Consider the following 16,397-nt stretch of genomic DNA (forward strand, 5'->3'; position numbering starts at 1 on the left):
ATGTAATCATAAGAGAGGAGAGATTCTGAGATCAATAGCTGTGTTTTAGTAAATTAAATATATATATATCTACTGCAGGTTCCATTCTCATTAGTAAAAAACACTCCTGGTTTTTACTTATCACAGAATACGACAAAGATATCTAGTTCCGTGTGAGCTCATAAGAGAATGAAACCCCACCTAAAGGCTTATATTATCTTTGACTTCCCAGGTGTAGCGCTTCTTTAACATTAAATGTGTTAAACAAAACCCGTTGTTTGTGAGTTCATTGCAAGATGAAACCCAACTAAAAGGTTTACGTTGTCTCTGGTTTCCTAGTTTGGCGTTTGTTTGATGTTAAATATGTTACATAAAACCCACTGTTTGTGAGTCCATTGCAAGATGATACGATACTAAAAGACTTATATCTCATTTCCTAGGTGGCGTTCTTTAATAATAAAATATGTTTTCTTATTAATTATTGAATTATTTCATCTTTGTATTCGGTCCAGCTGATGACGATGATGAACAGGACGATGAAAATGAAGAAGATAAAATGCCAACATGCTCTGACTATGTGATGCATTTCTTCACCATCTTCTGGAAGGTTATTTTTGCTTTTGTGCCTCCTACAGGTTAGAGTCACTGAGGAAACGTAGTTCATTGCTTTTGTTCTTAATATCAAAAAATGTTAAGAAATAAGGTTGAAAGACTATAAAATATAAACAGAAAGTAAACAGATTTAGGGATATGGGTATATGAACGTGTAATAGCTATGATATATTAATTATAATTAAATATAATTATATAGACTTATACAGAATAATGAGGCCAGATAAACCGTAGTAAGTTATAACTAATTACAGTTTAAAATTATTTGCTGGACAAAAGAGCTCTAAGCTAACGGAAATTATGCAGCTCTCCCTATCTAAGCTGTAGCTGATAATAGAGAGATTGACAGAACAATGAAGGGAAGGTAAAAAGGTAACTTTAAATTAAGCTTGTCTCGCTTCATTCAACACGTCTGTAAAAAAAAAAAAAACCTTTCACTTCAGGTGAGTTCGTAACATCTATACATGAAAAGTGCATTTCCAGTTCTAGTTTTGTCTCACTATTGTTGTTGTTTTCTACAGACTACGTGGATGGGTGGCTGTGTTTTGTTTTTTCCATTGTTGTAATCGGTATTCTCACCGCCCTAATCGGCGACTTGGCTTCTCACTTTGGTTGCACTCTCGGTGTTAAAGACTCAGTTACTGCAATTGTCTTTGTCGCTTTGGGTACTAGTATCCCAGGTAAGACGCAACAAACTTTTCCATTTCGTCACCAGAGTGATTACATTTCTATCGAGTCATTTTAATTACAAAAACAATAAACAGGGCTTAGTCTTTCGACTGTCTTGAGCAATATATATTTCTAAATTATTAAATATGCTTAATGATATCAATTTTTATAGAAGCATCTAAAACAACAATAGAATTCAAATTTCCAAAGCTAACTGTGACGTCAGAAGGTGATAATTATTTACTATTCGATTCGCCCTAAAGGGATTTCGCGCAAAGCTACACGAGGGCTATCTGCGCTAGACGTCTCTAATTTAGCAGTGTAAGACTAGAGGGAAAGCAGCTAGTCATCAACATCCACCGCCAACTCTTTAACTACTCTTTTACCAACAAATAGTGGAAATGACCATCACATTATAACGTCCCCACGTCTGAAAGGGCGAGCATGTTTGGTGTGACGGGGATTCAAACCCGCGACCCTCGAATTACGAGTCGAATGCCTTAACCACCTGGCCATGCCGGGCCGCCACTTTAAAGGGCCTTCTCTCCATGAATTCATATATATATGTATGTAGCTTCGATATACAGCATATTTTCACTGCTGAGATGTTTTGAACAGAGTACGTTTTGTAATTCGTACATTGCAATTTGTATCCTATAATTTTACTTGTCTATTCTTCATATACGACAAATTAAGTTGTTTACATAAAGTTTTTCGCATTCGCTCACATTAATGAAGTGCTACTGAATTACACTCTCTGTCCTCCAAACGTGAAGGTCGACATTCCTGTAATAGTTGTGTTAATAAACACAGAGAAAGAAAAAAAAGTGCGCGTCTTGGATTGTAAGTGGAGCGCGAGCTAATTTAGAATGTATTGAAATTTATTTTAGTTTTATTTTTTGTTCAGCAACTGAAACGTATTCTTGAAAAATATTTGACACACAGAAATTTAAAACTTTATGTCCTTACACTTCAAACGTTTTTAGCCTCTAAAAGATACAATACCGCTAATTCATAGTGGGAAAGTTCTGTCAAAAAATAATTAATTACAGCTCAGCTCGGCTTCCGAATGTTGTTCGCTCAGACCTGAACTCTCTTCATTTACAATTAAATATTTCTAGATTCTCACCAAAAATAAAAGTATTTTTACTATCATGTCATTCTAGCCAGAAATGTTCGTCAGTAAAGTTAATTAAGTCTTTTCATGACTTCCTACTAGTGTTGACGACTGTAGTTTTTGTGTGTGTGAGAGATATTATTTTCTATAATACATTGCCAGTTCTCATTATAATGGTGCAAAAAAATCGAAGTGCAAGTCCGTAATATTTTGTATAGTAATATGTGCATTCGTTTATTTTAGTGTACCGTAAATGATTTGTTTATTCGAGAGTGTTAATGACTTCTTTTCGAACCATCATTTTAAGTCACAGGTACGTGACAAATTCTTTTAGAAACAATCATCTCTGTAAATAACCATTTTGAAGACTGCCTGAAGTCACTCGAATAGTTTTTTTTCTCATGGAAGGAATCAAGGTTAACACCACTTTACCCTTCTTCAGGGTAATATTTATCCCTTTGTATATGGCAACAAGGATGCTTATTGCCATCACTAATTAAGTTTAAACTGTTGACCAGAAGGAAAACCGGCAGCACCCATCGTTAACTCTTAGGACATCTTTATTAAAACAACAACAACATTGGTATTGGGCCTCACGTTATAACACCTTTCGGCAGAAAGGGCGAGTATGTTTGGTGTCGGGTTCTGATCGTTAGTCGAGAACCCTAACGAAAACCCCCATTTAGGTTCATCGAGATTTTTAGATTTCCATCACATCGTTGAGTGCAAAGAAATAGGCCAAAGTGTCACGTTTTCTCCTCTCTCAGTTAAGCATAACATTCGATTTCTACAAAACAACAATAAATAAATAAATAACCAGAAACGAACGCCAGAAAAAATACCGTTTCGGTACATAAACAATCATGAAATAAAGGGTACAAGTTCATTAGCATAATATTTAATGGACTTACTTTTGCAATGTTTGAGGCAGAAACGCGGTTATAGGTTAATAATAATTACAAGATCTGATATCTAGGCCTGTGGAATTGCATACCATTCTGGTGAAGATGACCCTAGAAGTTCGTTGTTTATGAACATGTCTTTCTGTTTTTTGATAGCAAAGCCACATCAGACTATCTGCTGAGCCCACCGAGGGGAATCGAACCCCTTATTTTAGCGTTGTAAATCCGGGGACATACCGCTGTACTTGCTGGGGCCTGTTCAGGAACAATGAAGAATTGTCCACATATCTTCTATAAGATCCATACTTGGAAGGGATGAGGTCATGAGAGATTGGCAGTGCCATCGTTTTGTCTGTGGAGGATGAGGTCATGAGAGATTGGTAGTGCCATCGTTTTGTCTGTGGAGGATGAGGTCATGAGAGATTGGTAGTGTCATCGTTTTGTCTGTGGAGGATGAGGTCATGAGAGATTGGTAGTGTCATCGTTTTGTCTGTGGAGGATGAGGTCATGAGAGATTGGTAGTGCCATCGTTTTGTCTGTGGAGGATGAGGTCATGAGAGATTGGTAGTGCCATCGTTTTGTCTGTGGAGGATGAGGTCATGAGAGATTGGCAGTGCCATCGTTTTGTCTGTGGAGGATGAGGTCATGAGAGATTGGTAGTGTCATCGTTTTGTCTGTGGAGGATGAGGTCATGAGAGATTGGTAGTGCCATCGTTTTGTCTGTGGAGGATGAGGTCATGAGAGATTGGTAGTGTCATCGTTTTATCTGTGGAGGATGAGGCCATGAGAGATTGGCAGTGCCATCGTTTTGTCTGTGGAGGATGAGGTCATGAGAGATTGGTAGTGTCATCGTTTTGTCTGTGGAGGATGAGGTCATGAGAGATTGGTAGTGTCATCGTTTTGTCTGTGGAGGATGAGGTCATGAGAGATTGGTAGTGTCATCGTTTTATCTGTGGAGAATGGGGTCATGAGAGATTGCTAGTGTCATCGTTTTATCTGTGGAGGATGAGATCATGAGAGACTGGTAGTGTCATCGTTTTATCTGTGGAGGATGAGGTCATGAGAAATAGGTAGTGCCATCGTTTTGTCTGTGGAGGATGAGGTCATGAGAGATTGGTAGTGTCATCGTTTTATCTATGGAGGATGAGGTCTTGAAAGATTGGTAGTGTCATAGTTTTGTCTGTGGAGGATGAGGTCATGAGAGATTGGTAGTGTCATCGTTTTATCTGTGGAGAATGGGGTCATGAGAGATTGCTAGTGTCATCGTTTTATCTGTGGAGGATGAGATCATGAGAGACTGGTAGTGTCATCGTTTTATCTGTGGAGGATGAGGCCATGAGAGATTGGCAGTGCCATCGTTTTGTCTGTGGAGGATGAGGTCATGAGAGATTGGTAGTGTCATCGTTTTGTCTGTGGAGGATGAGGTCATGAGAGATTGGCAGTGTCATCGTTTTGTCTGTGGAGAATGGGGTCATGAGAGATTGCTAGTGTCATCGTTTTATCTGTGGAGGATGAGATCATGAGAGACTGGTAGTGTCATCGTTTTATCTGTGGAGGATGAGGTCATGAGAAATAGGTAGTGCCATCGTTTTGTCTGTGGAGGATGAGGTCATGAGAGATTGGTAGTGTCATCGTTTTATCTATGGAGGATGAGGTCTTGAAAGATTGGTAGTGTCATAGTTTTGTCTGTGGAGGATGAGGTCATGAGAGATTGGTAGTGTCATCGTTTTATCTGTGGAGAATGGGGTCATGAGAGATTGCTAGTGTCATCGTTTTATCTGTGGAGGATGAGATCATGAGAGACTGGTAGTGTCATCGTTTTATCTGTGGAGGATGAGGCCATGAGAGATTGGCAGTGCCATCGTTTTGTCTGTGGAGGATGAGGTCATGAGAGATTGGTAGTGTCATCGTTTTGTCTGTGGAGGATGAGGTCATGAGAGATTGGTAGTGTCATCGTTTTGTCTGTGGAGGATGAGGCCATGAGAGATTGGCAGTGCCATCGTTTTGTCTGTGGAGGATGAGGTCATGAGAGATTGGTAGTGTCATCGTTTTGTCTGTGGAGGATGAGGTCATGAGAGATTGGTAGTGTCATCGTTTTGTCTGTGGAGGATGAGGTCATGAGAGATTGGTAGTGTCATCGTTTTATCTGTGGAGAATGAGGTCATGAGAGATTGGTAGTGTCATCGTTTTATCTGTGGAGGATGAGATCATGAGAGACTGGTAGTGTCATCGTTTTATCTGTGGAGGATGAGGTCATGAGAAATAGGTAGTGCCATCGTTTTGTCTGTGGAGGATGAGGTCATGAGAGATTGGTAGTGTCATCGTTTTATCTATGGAGGATGAGGTCTTGAAAGATTGGTAGTGTCATCGTTTTGTCTGTGGAGGATGAGGTCATGAGAGATTGGTAGTGTCATCGTTTTGTCTGTGGAGGATGAGGTCATGAGAGATTGGTAGTGTCATCGTTTTGTCTGTGGAGGATGAGGTCATGAGAGATTGGTAGTGTCATCGTTTTGTCTGTGGAGGATGAGGTCATGAGAGATTGGTAGTGTCATCGTTTTATCTGTGGAGGATGGGGTCATGAGAGATTGCTAGTGTCATCGTTTTATCTGTGGAGGATGAGGTCATGAGAGACTGGTAGTGTCATCGTTTTATCTGTGGAGGATGAGGTCATGAGAAATAGGTAGTGCCATCGTTTTGTCTGTGGAGGATGAGGTCATGAGAGATTGGTAGTGTCATCGTTTTATCTATGGAGGATGAGGTCTTGAAAGATTGGTAGTGTCATCGTTTTGTCTGTGGAGGATGAGGTCATGAGAGATTGGTAGTGTCATCGTTTTGTCTGTGGAGGATGAGGTCATGAGAGATTGGTAGTGTCATCGTTTTATCTGTGGAGGATGAGGTCATGAGAGATTGGTAGTGTCATCGTTTTATCTGTGGAGGATGAGGTCATGAGAGATTGGTAGTGTCATCGTTTTATCTGTGGAGGGAGAGATTGGTAGTGTCATCGTTTTATCTGTGGAGGATGAGAGATTGGTAGTGTCATCGTTTTATCTGTGGAGGATGAGGTCATGAGAGATTGGTAGTGTCATCGTTTTATCTGTGGAAAATGAGGTCATGAGAGACTGGTAGTGTCATCGTTTTATCTGTGGAGGATGGGGTCATGAGAAATAGGTAGTGCCATCGTTTTATCTGTGGAGGATAAGATGATGGGAGATTGGTAGTGTCATCGTTTTATCTGTGGAGGATGAGGTCATGAGAGATTGGTAGTGCCATCGTTTTGTCTGTGGAGGATGAGGTCTTGAGAGATTGGTAGTGTCATCGTTTTGTCTGTGGAGGATGAGGTCATGAGAGATTGGTAGTTCCATCGTTTTATCTGTGGAGGATGAGGTTATGAGAGACTGGTAGTGTCATCGTTTTATCTGTGGAGGATGAGGTCATGAGAAATAGGTAGTGCCATCATTTTATCTGTGGAGGATAAGATGATGGGAGATTGGTAGTGTCATCGTTTTATCTGTGGAGCACGAGGTCATGAGAGATTGGTAGTGTCATCGTTTTATCTGTGGAGGATGAGAGATTGGTAGTGTCATCGTTTTATCTATGGAGGATGAGGTCTTGAAAGATTGGTAGTGTCATAGTTTTGTCTGTGGAGGATGAGGTCATGAGAGATTGGTAGTGTCATCGTTTTGTCTGTGGAGGATGAGGTCATGAGAGATTGGTAGTGTCATCGTTTTGTCTGTGGAGGATGAGGTCATGAGAGATTGGTAGTGTCATCGTTTTGTCTGTGGAGGATGAGGTCATGAGAGATTGGTAGTGTCATCGTTTTATCTGTGGAGAATGGGGTCATGAGAGATTGCTAGTGTCATCGTTTTATCTGTGGAGGATGAGATCATGAGAGACTGGTAGTGTCATCGTTTTATCTGTGGAGGATGAGGTCATGAGAAATAGGTAGTGCCATCGTTTTGTCTGTGGAGGATGAGGTCATGAGAGATTGGTAGTGTCATCGTTTTATCTATGGAGGATGAGGTCTTGAAAGATTGGTAGTGTCATAGTTTTGTCTGTGGAGGATGAGGTCATGAGAGATTGGTAGTGTCATCGTTTTGTCTGTGGAGGATGAGGTCATGAGAGATTGGTAGTGTCATCGTTTTATCTGTGGAGGATGAGGTCATGAGAGATTGGTAGTGTCATCGTTTTATCTGTGGAGGATGAGGTCATGAGAGATTGGTAGTGTCATCGTTTTATCTGTGGAGGATGAGAGATTGGTAGTGTCATCGTTTTATCTGTGGAGGATGAGAGATTGGTAGTGTCATCGTTTTATCTGTGGAGGATGAGGTCATGAGAGATTGGTAGTGTCATCGTTTTATCTGTGGAAAATGAGGTCATGAGAGACTGGTAGTGTCATCGTTTTATCTGTGGAGGATGGGGTCATGAGAGATTGGTAGTGTCATCGTTTTATCTGTGGAGGATGAGGTCATGAGAGACTGGTAGTGTCATCGTTTTATCTGTGGAGGATGAGGTCATGAGAAATAGGTAGTGCCATCGTTTTATCTGTGGAGGATAAGATCATGGGAGATTGGTAGTGTCATCGTTTTGTCTGTGGAGGATGAGGTCATGAGAGATTGGTAGTTCCATCGTTTTATCTGTGGAGTATGAGGTCATGAGAGATTGGTAGTGTCATCGTTTTATCTATGGAGGTTGAGGTTATGAGAGATTGGTAGTGCCATCGTTTTATCTGTGGAGTATGAGGTCATGAGAGATTGGTAGTGTCATCGTTTTGTCTGTGGAGGATGAGGTCATGAGAGATTGGTAGTGCCATCGTTTTATCTGTGGAGTATGAGGTCATGAGAGATTGGTAGTGTCATCGTTTTATCTATGGAGGATGAGGTCATGAGAGATTGGTAGTGTTATCGTTTTATCTGTGGAGGATGAGGTCATGAGAGACTGGTAGTGTCATCATTTTATCTGTGGAGCACGAGGTCATGAGAGATTGGTAGTGTCATTGTTTTATCTATGGAGGATGAGGTCATGAGAGATTGGTAGTGTCATTGTTTTATCTATGGAGGATGAGGTCATGAGAAATTGGTAGTGCCATCGTTTTGCCTGTGGAGGATGAGGTCATGAGAGATTGGTAGTGTCAAATATATATATATTGCTATAAGAAAAACACACACTTATTTTCTTTTTAAAATATGAAACAATCCTGTAATGTAATTAATTCAACACAATTTTAACCGACTTCTTGTCTATCTATAAATAGAATTAGTTCAATATATTTGTCTTCAACCCATTTTTGGCATCTCCACCCCCTACCAGAAAACTTCACTTCCCATAGGAGGCTACGGGAAAAACTGTCATAAAATATAGAAAAGTGTGTAATGCTTATTGATGTCGACATAAGATATTGTCTGGATGAAGGCTTTCCTCTGTGTACTCTACAATTACAGTGTATAATTTAATTTCTAACGATATGGTAGTACACTTACGTCTATGAAGCAGCAACAGCTGTTGTTTGACGTAAATCATTCTCCACGCTTCTCTTAAACGCACGAGGGCGTTCAAACACTGTTTTCCCAAACGCTACTAGACATGTATATGTTTCCCCTTATTCAGAGCAGATAACAGAAATGCAAGTTATTTGTGGATTTATAACTGAATTTGATCATCTTTCCATCGCCTACTTATACACTATAAGCAATTAAAAATATGTTCTCCAGATTCCTTTCTTAGTGGCATGGCTGTATGTATTACGTTTATCTGTACTTATGTGACGAGATTATTTACATGTGACGTGATGAAGACGGTCGATATATATTCTTGGAAGGTGTCTGTTTGCTCATTGGTAGGTTGTGTACCTATTGTAACGGTCTCTGTACACAGAAACTTTGTTCCTTGCCCCTGAATAGGTTTATTGAATCATTTTGCTTTAATAATCTTCACTGATTAATATTTTGTTACCAGAGAAAACCATCTGGTAACTTCAACAAATCATTACGTCTTATTTCAGTCAAAATAAAAATCTTTCAGTAATTAGGTAACGGTAATTTCATATTGTAGACGTGCAGTAAGCCACACATATATTCAAACAACATCAATGTGAAAGACATTTCCAAGTATTATTTTAAGTTAGCAAATTCCCTACCAGTAACACCGCTATGTGGTCAACTTTGTAACTACAGAAATAATATTTGAGAAATTTAGAATTTATCGAAATGTTTATCAAGTTTTTTATCCGCGGCATATCGGCTAATGGAACGGCTCTGTGTTTTCCAAGTATAAACTTTCAGTTCATAGCTCCGTTATCTCTTGACTTATTTCAGATCTAATTACAGTTTTTGTCGATTGATATATTTGAACATATCCAAGCTCTAATAAATTAACTCACTTTATTCCTGCCTGTAATAATTTCAATTTTAGGGTATGGTGGCAGAGATCTTGATGGATAATAAAAATAGAATCAGTTATACTCGTGCCACACGCTTAGTATTGCTGGTGCACAGAATTATAGCTAATAAAAAGGCGAGTAAAAGTATAGATTAATTTACTCTAATCCTGTCCAAAATTATTTCAAGAGACGTAGCTGTTGAGGATTGTTTCCTCCTGTTTTCTTTCCAACCAAACCAGTTTCAGTATCATTGGATTTTTTCACTGGTTTTCAGGTGTTATGTTTTCATTGTGCGTTACAAAGCTCTTTTGCATAACTGCTTAAAATTATCAATTTTTTTAAAATTTACTTCTCACTAAAATTCACACAATGCCGCTTGAGGGCTGTCTGCTTTAGCCATCCCAAATTTTCAAGTGATAAACTACAGGGAAAGTAGATAGTCAACATCGCTCACCACCAGCTATTAAGCTGCTCTTACCAACGTTAAGTAGCAAACTCTCTCTTTGTTAACCTGAAGATGACTTACGAAGGTCGAAACGTTGTTTTCTGCTTTATTAGTAAAAGTTTTAATTCCCACACCAGCCGACCTGATATACGTTTTTACTTCAAGTGGGTTTCTCGTTATCAAGAATAGTGGGATTAGCTGCACATTTTAACGCTCTCACGGCAGATAGAGAAAGTATGTTGGACAATGGACTCCGTTCCCATAATATGTATTGTAAGACTAACGTTCTAACCACCAGATCGTGTGAGGTTGTATTAAGAGGTATAGTCAACATTTCAGTAATATAACAAACAATGTATATTTATATAAAAATTATGTAATTGCTAATTTAAAATAAATTTTCAACGGTTAAATTACGATGAATACGATTTGTATAATTGAAAAATATCAATTGAAGGTTATAATATACGAACCAGACAATTAATAGAAAGAGATATAGTGCCGAAACGGCCTTGGTCTTATTCTAAATAACTGGTTATCCTGTGTTTTGAAGAATACTTAACCTAAAACATGTACAAGATTAAGGCAGTATTTATACCGGGTTATAAGATTAAGGTAGTATTCATAACATGTTACAAGATTAAGGTAGTATTCATAACATGTTACAAGATTAAGGCAGTATTCATACCGGGTTACAAGATTAAGGTAGTATTCATACCGAGTTACAAGATTAAGGCAGTATTCATACCGGGTTACAAGATTAAAACAGTATTCATACCGGGTTACAATATTAAAACAGTATTCATACCGGGTTACAAGATTAAGGTAGTATTCATACCTGGTTACAAGATTAAGGTAGTATTCATATCGGATTACAAGATTAAGGCAGTATTCATACCGGGTTACAAGATTAAGGTAGTATTCATATCGGATTACAAGATTAAGGCAGTATTCATACCGGGTTACAAGATTAAGGTAGTATTCATACCGGGTTACAATATTAAGGCAGTATTCATAACAAGTTACAAGATTAAGGTAGTATTCATATCGGATTACAAGATTAAGGTAGTATTCATATCGGATTACAAGATTAAGGCAGTATTCATACCGGGTTACAAGATTAAAACAGTATTCATACCGGGTTACAAGATTAAGGCAGTATTCATATCGGATTACAAGATTAAGGCAGTATTCATACCGGGTTACAAGATTAAGGTAGTATTCATATCGGTTTACAAGATTAAGGCAGTATTCATACCGGGTTACAAGATTAAGGTAGTATTCATATCGGATTACAAGATTAAGGCAGTATTCATACCGGGTTACAAGATTAAGGTAGTATTCATATCGGATTACAAGATTAAGGCAGTATTCATATACAAGACTAAGGTAGTATTCATATCGGTTACAAGATTAAGGCAGTATTCATACGGGTTACAAGATTAAGGTAGTATTCATATCGGATTACAAGATTAAGGCAGTATTCATAACAAGTTACAAGATTAAGGCAGTATTCGTATCGGGTTACATGATTAAGGTAGTATTCATACCGGGTTACAAGATTAAGGCAGTATTCATACCGGGTTACAATATTAAGGCAGTATTCATACCGGGTTACAAGATTAAGGTAGTATTCATATCGGATTACAAGATTAAGGCAGTATTCATACTGGGTTACAAGATTAAGGTAGTATTCATATCGGCTTACAAGATTAAGGCAGTATTCATACCTGGTTACAAGATTAAGGCAGTATTCATATCGGATTACAAGATTAAGGCAGTATTCATAACAAGTTACAAGATTAAGGCTGCCTTCTTAACGGGTTACAAGATTAAGTAGTATCCATATCGGGTTACAAGTTTAAAACAGTATTCATACCGGGTTACAATATTAAAACAGTATTCATACCGGGTTACAATATTAAGGTAGTATTCATACCGGGTTACAAGATTAAAGTAGTATTCATATCGGATTACAAGATTAAGGCAGTATTCATACTGGGTTACAAGATTAAGGCAGTATTCATACCTGGTTACAAGATTAAGGCAGTATTCATATCTGGTTACAAGATTAAGGCAGTATTCATACCGGGTTACAAGATTAAGTAGTATCCATATCGGGTTACAATATTAAGGTAGTATTCATACCGGGTTACAAGATTAAAGTAGTATTCATATCGGATTACAAGATTAAGGCAGTATTCATACCGGGTTACAAGATTAAAGTAGTATTCATATCGGATTACAAGATTAAGGCAGTATTCATATCGGGTTACAAGATTAAGGCAGTATTCATACCTGGTTACAAGATTAAGGTAGTATTCATATCTGGTTACAAGATTAAGGCAGTATTCATACCGGGTTACAAGATTAAGTAGTATCCATATCTGGTTACAAGATTAAGGTAGTATTCATATCGGGTTACAAGATTAAAGTAGTATTCATATCGGATTACAAGATTAAGGCAGTATTCATACCGGGTTACAAGATTAAGGCAGTATTCATACCGGGTTACAAGATTAAGGCAGTATTCATATCTGGTTACAAGATTAAGGCAGTATTCATACCGGGTTACAAGATTAAGTAGTATCCATATCGGGTTACATGATTAAGGTAGTATTCATACCGGGTTACAAGATTAAGGCAGTATTCATACCGGGTTACAATATTAAGGCAGTATTCATACCGGGTTACAAGATTAAGGTAGTATTCATACCTGGTTACAAGATTAAGGCAGTATTCATACCGGGTTACAAGATTAAGGCAGTATTCGCACTTGGTTCATTTCAAACGGTTTCAATCCATTTCGTATGATTTGATGAATGTATTAGTTATTCACACTTGCCTTGTGTTCGTTTGAAAATCAACTGAAGTGAATCATTTCCGTCACCAAGACCTTCCAATCCTGGCATGAAAGCTTTTCAAACGAAACAAACTCAGTTCTATTACCAAACGGTTCGTTTCCTAGTAAAACTGTTTACAATGCTTTTTCAAAGAACCGAAAGAAAAAAAAAAACGTAGTTCGAACAGGCCAGATGATTAGGGCGCTCGACTCTTAACTTAAGGGTCGCGTGTTCGAATCCCCGTGACACCAAATATGCTTGCTCTATCAGCCACGGGGGCGTTATAATGTTTCAACCAATCTCACTAGTCGTTGGTAAAAAGGTAGTCCAAGAGTTGGCGGTGGGTGGTGATGACTAGCTGCATTCCATCTAGTCTCACACTACTAAATTAGGAACTGCTACAGCATTGTACGAAATTCATAAACACATTGATTTACACATGTTAAAATAATGCCTGAAAGACTATTTGAGGTTATTAAAGTGAAATAAGGACACAGAGAATATTAACTGTTTACTGAACTCAAGCACTTCCACTGAATTTCTGTAATACTAAATACGAAGAATAATAAAATGTTGACGTTTCGCCTGTGATTTAACTTCCAATGTCCTTTGAAGGAAGCCTGGAATCTAATTTTTGATTTTGCCCTAAAACGTTTGCACAGAGCTGTTTGTTGGGTTAAAATTATTTTAGATATTCTACAAATAATTCCATTATTTTTAAAATAACATAAAACATTATCAACATATATATTATTTTATAGTGCGTCAGTTTGAATTCGTCCATATTATTAATGTCAGAGGAGACTGAAAGAACTTCCTGTTGGAATAAATAACTCTGTCTCAAACCAGCAGACAGCCTACTTCCCGTTTCTTGACGCGGAGGCCCGGCATGGCCAGGTGGTTAAGGCGCTCGACATCCGAGGGTCGCTGGTTCGAATCCCCGTAATACCAAATATGCTCGCTCTTTCAGCCGTGGGTGCATTATAATGTGACTGTTAATCCCATTGTTCGTTGATAAAAGAGTAGCCCAAGAGCTGGAGGTGGGTGGTGATGACTAGCTACCTTCCCTCTAGTCTTACACTGATAAATTAGGGACGGCTAGCTCAGATAACCCTCGTGTAGCTTTGCGCGAAATTCAAAACAAAGTAGAGGAAACGTCATTCAGTGGCGTAGCTGGGAGGCGCCAAATTGATGTTACATAATTGGGAATTATGGCTTATATTTTGTCACGAGGGGGCGCGAAAACAAATTTTGTCCCCGGGCGCTGAAAATCCTAGCTACGCCTCTGACGTTATTGACATGTTATTATGTGCAAATGTTTTCATGTTGCACGTACGAGGAAACTCTTCTATTGCAGCTTGAAAATATAATTGCAGTTTAAGACATTTTACTAGATAAAAATTTAATTATTTTTTTCTTTTTTATTTCTCAGATACTTTTGCCAGTAAGGTGGCGGCTGTCAACGACAGATATGCCGACTCTTCTATTGGGAACGTGACAGGTAGTAACGCTGTGAACGTGTTTTTAGGAATTGGAATTGCATGGTCGCTAGCAGCAATCTACCACGCCATCAAAGGTACACTATTTACGGTTAATCCCGGCAGCTTGGCGTTTTCTGTTACACTCTTCTGCGTTTGTGCGTTTATCGTTGCGCTTGTCCTGATGTTACGGCGCCATAAGGCTGTCGGAGGGGAACTCGGAGGTCCACATAAGTACAAGCTACCGACTACGATAATTTTCTTCAGTTTATGGATCTTTTATATTCTCATGTCAATTCTCGAGGCTTACGGAATTATTGCTGGATTTTAAAGAATCAGTGAAAGACCAACTGTCTTCGTCCAAATGTGACTTTTTAGTTTTATGATGTTGATGGGGAAAATTAATGTCGTTGTTTTAGATGAGAATATATAAACACCTACTTTTCGTTAACAAGAGTTAATTGTTGGTTAAAGATATTTATCGATAAAATAAATATAAGTTGGCGCCATCTATGAAATGAATACTGAAACTCAATGAAAATAAATAAGAGAAGTAATTTGATAAGCATATAATCATGTTATAGCTACTGGACGTTATTGAAGGGATTCTAAGCGTATCTTTTCATGCTTTATCATAAGTGAGAGAAAGAGTCTACAAGTGTCATTTATTAGAATTTTCGATATTTCACCACTTCAAGGAGAATTTCAAAATATCAACCGTTTTAACGGTGTTCGCTCCTGCATAATCACATAATTCGGAAGTGGGTGGGTGACATACAAGGAATACCCAGATGTCAACAATGTATCGCATATGTAATACTTAAAACGATGATTCTTTCTTCGTCCGTAAAGCGTTGATACGTTTCAGATGTGATTCAAAACTACTTATTACACGTTGTCTTTATATGATCTCCACGTCGCAAGGAAGGTCACAGAAACATGTTCTTTCTAAACAATTTTTGTTAATCATGAGACGTGCCCGAAACAGTCGCTGGAGATTCTCGCTGTTTGTCAAGAGAAAGAATTATTATAACCCACTCAAGTTTTTGCTTCTCTAAATAGCAGACAAATCTCTAATGTTATCAGTATTTCAAGAACGCTTACATCTACGTCCTTAGAAGGATTTCAATCAGGTCGTTGCGTATTGAAAACTGGGCGTATCATCAGAAATGTAAATTGATTTTTATTAATACTGTGCAATTGTAATTGTTAGGTATCGGCCAATGAACTGAACAATATTACCTGTAACTTTTCCAATTTACGGTTTTAAAAAGCAGTTGATGAGATTAAAAACTAGTCAGCGGAACAATCATATTGTTATGCTAGAAAAAGCCCGTAATTTCATTTCTGATTCGTGTTCATGTGATTATAAATTAATTCTAAGTGGAGACGATAACAAGAAGAGGTGTAGAATGTGTGTCTGCTCCGAATTTTTTTCTGTGAATTAAAGTTGTATTCAATAATCGATTATATTTCAAGTGGCTATGTCGAGGTGAGATAGGAGGTGTTTGTTTTTATCGTTTTTCTTTCACTTGTGAAACTGTATAACAACATTCGAAACGTTCTAATTTAACAATTGTCCAGATATTATGAAACATTGTGCTGTTCCTGACGAACCAAGAACCCTAAACATTGTTACACACTAAAGAGATCAAACTTGAATCTTGAGTAATCCTCACGAACTCACGCGATTTCCTTTTCAGGGTATTTCTACACACAGCCTGTCTCTAAGCTAATTACTATTTTTCACTCTATAGTAACTTCTTGCCAGTTTCAGACATATCACGTGACGTCTATTACTACAACAAATGCTTCTTATCGCTAACAAGTTGAAACAGGGGGAAGTGTACAAAAAATACATATAAACGTATTACATATTATCTGGATACGGTTTTTGTATTGCAACCAGTTTCTCGGTGTTTAAGCTTTTATAAATCCAACTATTTGATATATCATCCCCAACTTTCCACTATCCA

At 38.1% G+C, this 16,397-nt stretch overlaps 1 protein-coding gene across 2 annotated transcripts in view; it reads left to right on the forward strand.

Annotated features, from left to right (window-relative positions):
• Window positions 1-15,886, forward strand: part of LOC143229278 (sodium/calcium exchanger 3-like) — a 113,754-nt gene extending 97,868 nt beyond the window's left edge. The window contains exons 6-8 of one of the 2 annotated variants that reach the window (XM_076461404.1): window positions 492-614; window positions 1,113-1,271; window positions 14,376-15,886. In XM_076461404.1, the coding sequence (XP_076317519.1) occupies window positions 492-614; window positions 1,113-1,271; window positions 14,376-14,752 (659 nt within the window). In that variant the 3' untranslated portion in view covers window positions 14,753-15,886. The remainder of the gene's footprint in view (window positions 1-491; window positions 615-1,112; window positions 1,272-14,375) is intronic. The other variant, XM_076461413.1, reaches the window with a different exon arrangement.
• Window positions 15,887-16,397: the final 511 nt, after the last annotated feature.

Source organism: Tachypleus tridentatus, chromosome 1 (genome assembly GCF_004210375.1).
Source record: "Tachypleus tridentatus isolate NWPU-2018 chromosome 1, ASM421037v1, whole genome shotgun sequence".
NCBI lineage: Eukaryota > Metazoa > Arthropoda > Merostomata > Xiphosura > Limulidae > Tachypleus > Tachypleus tridentatus.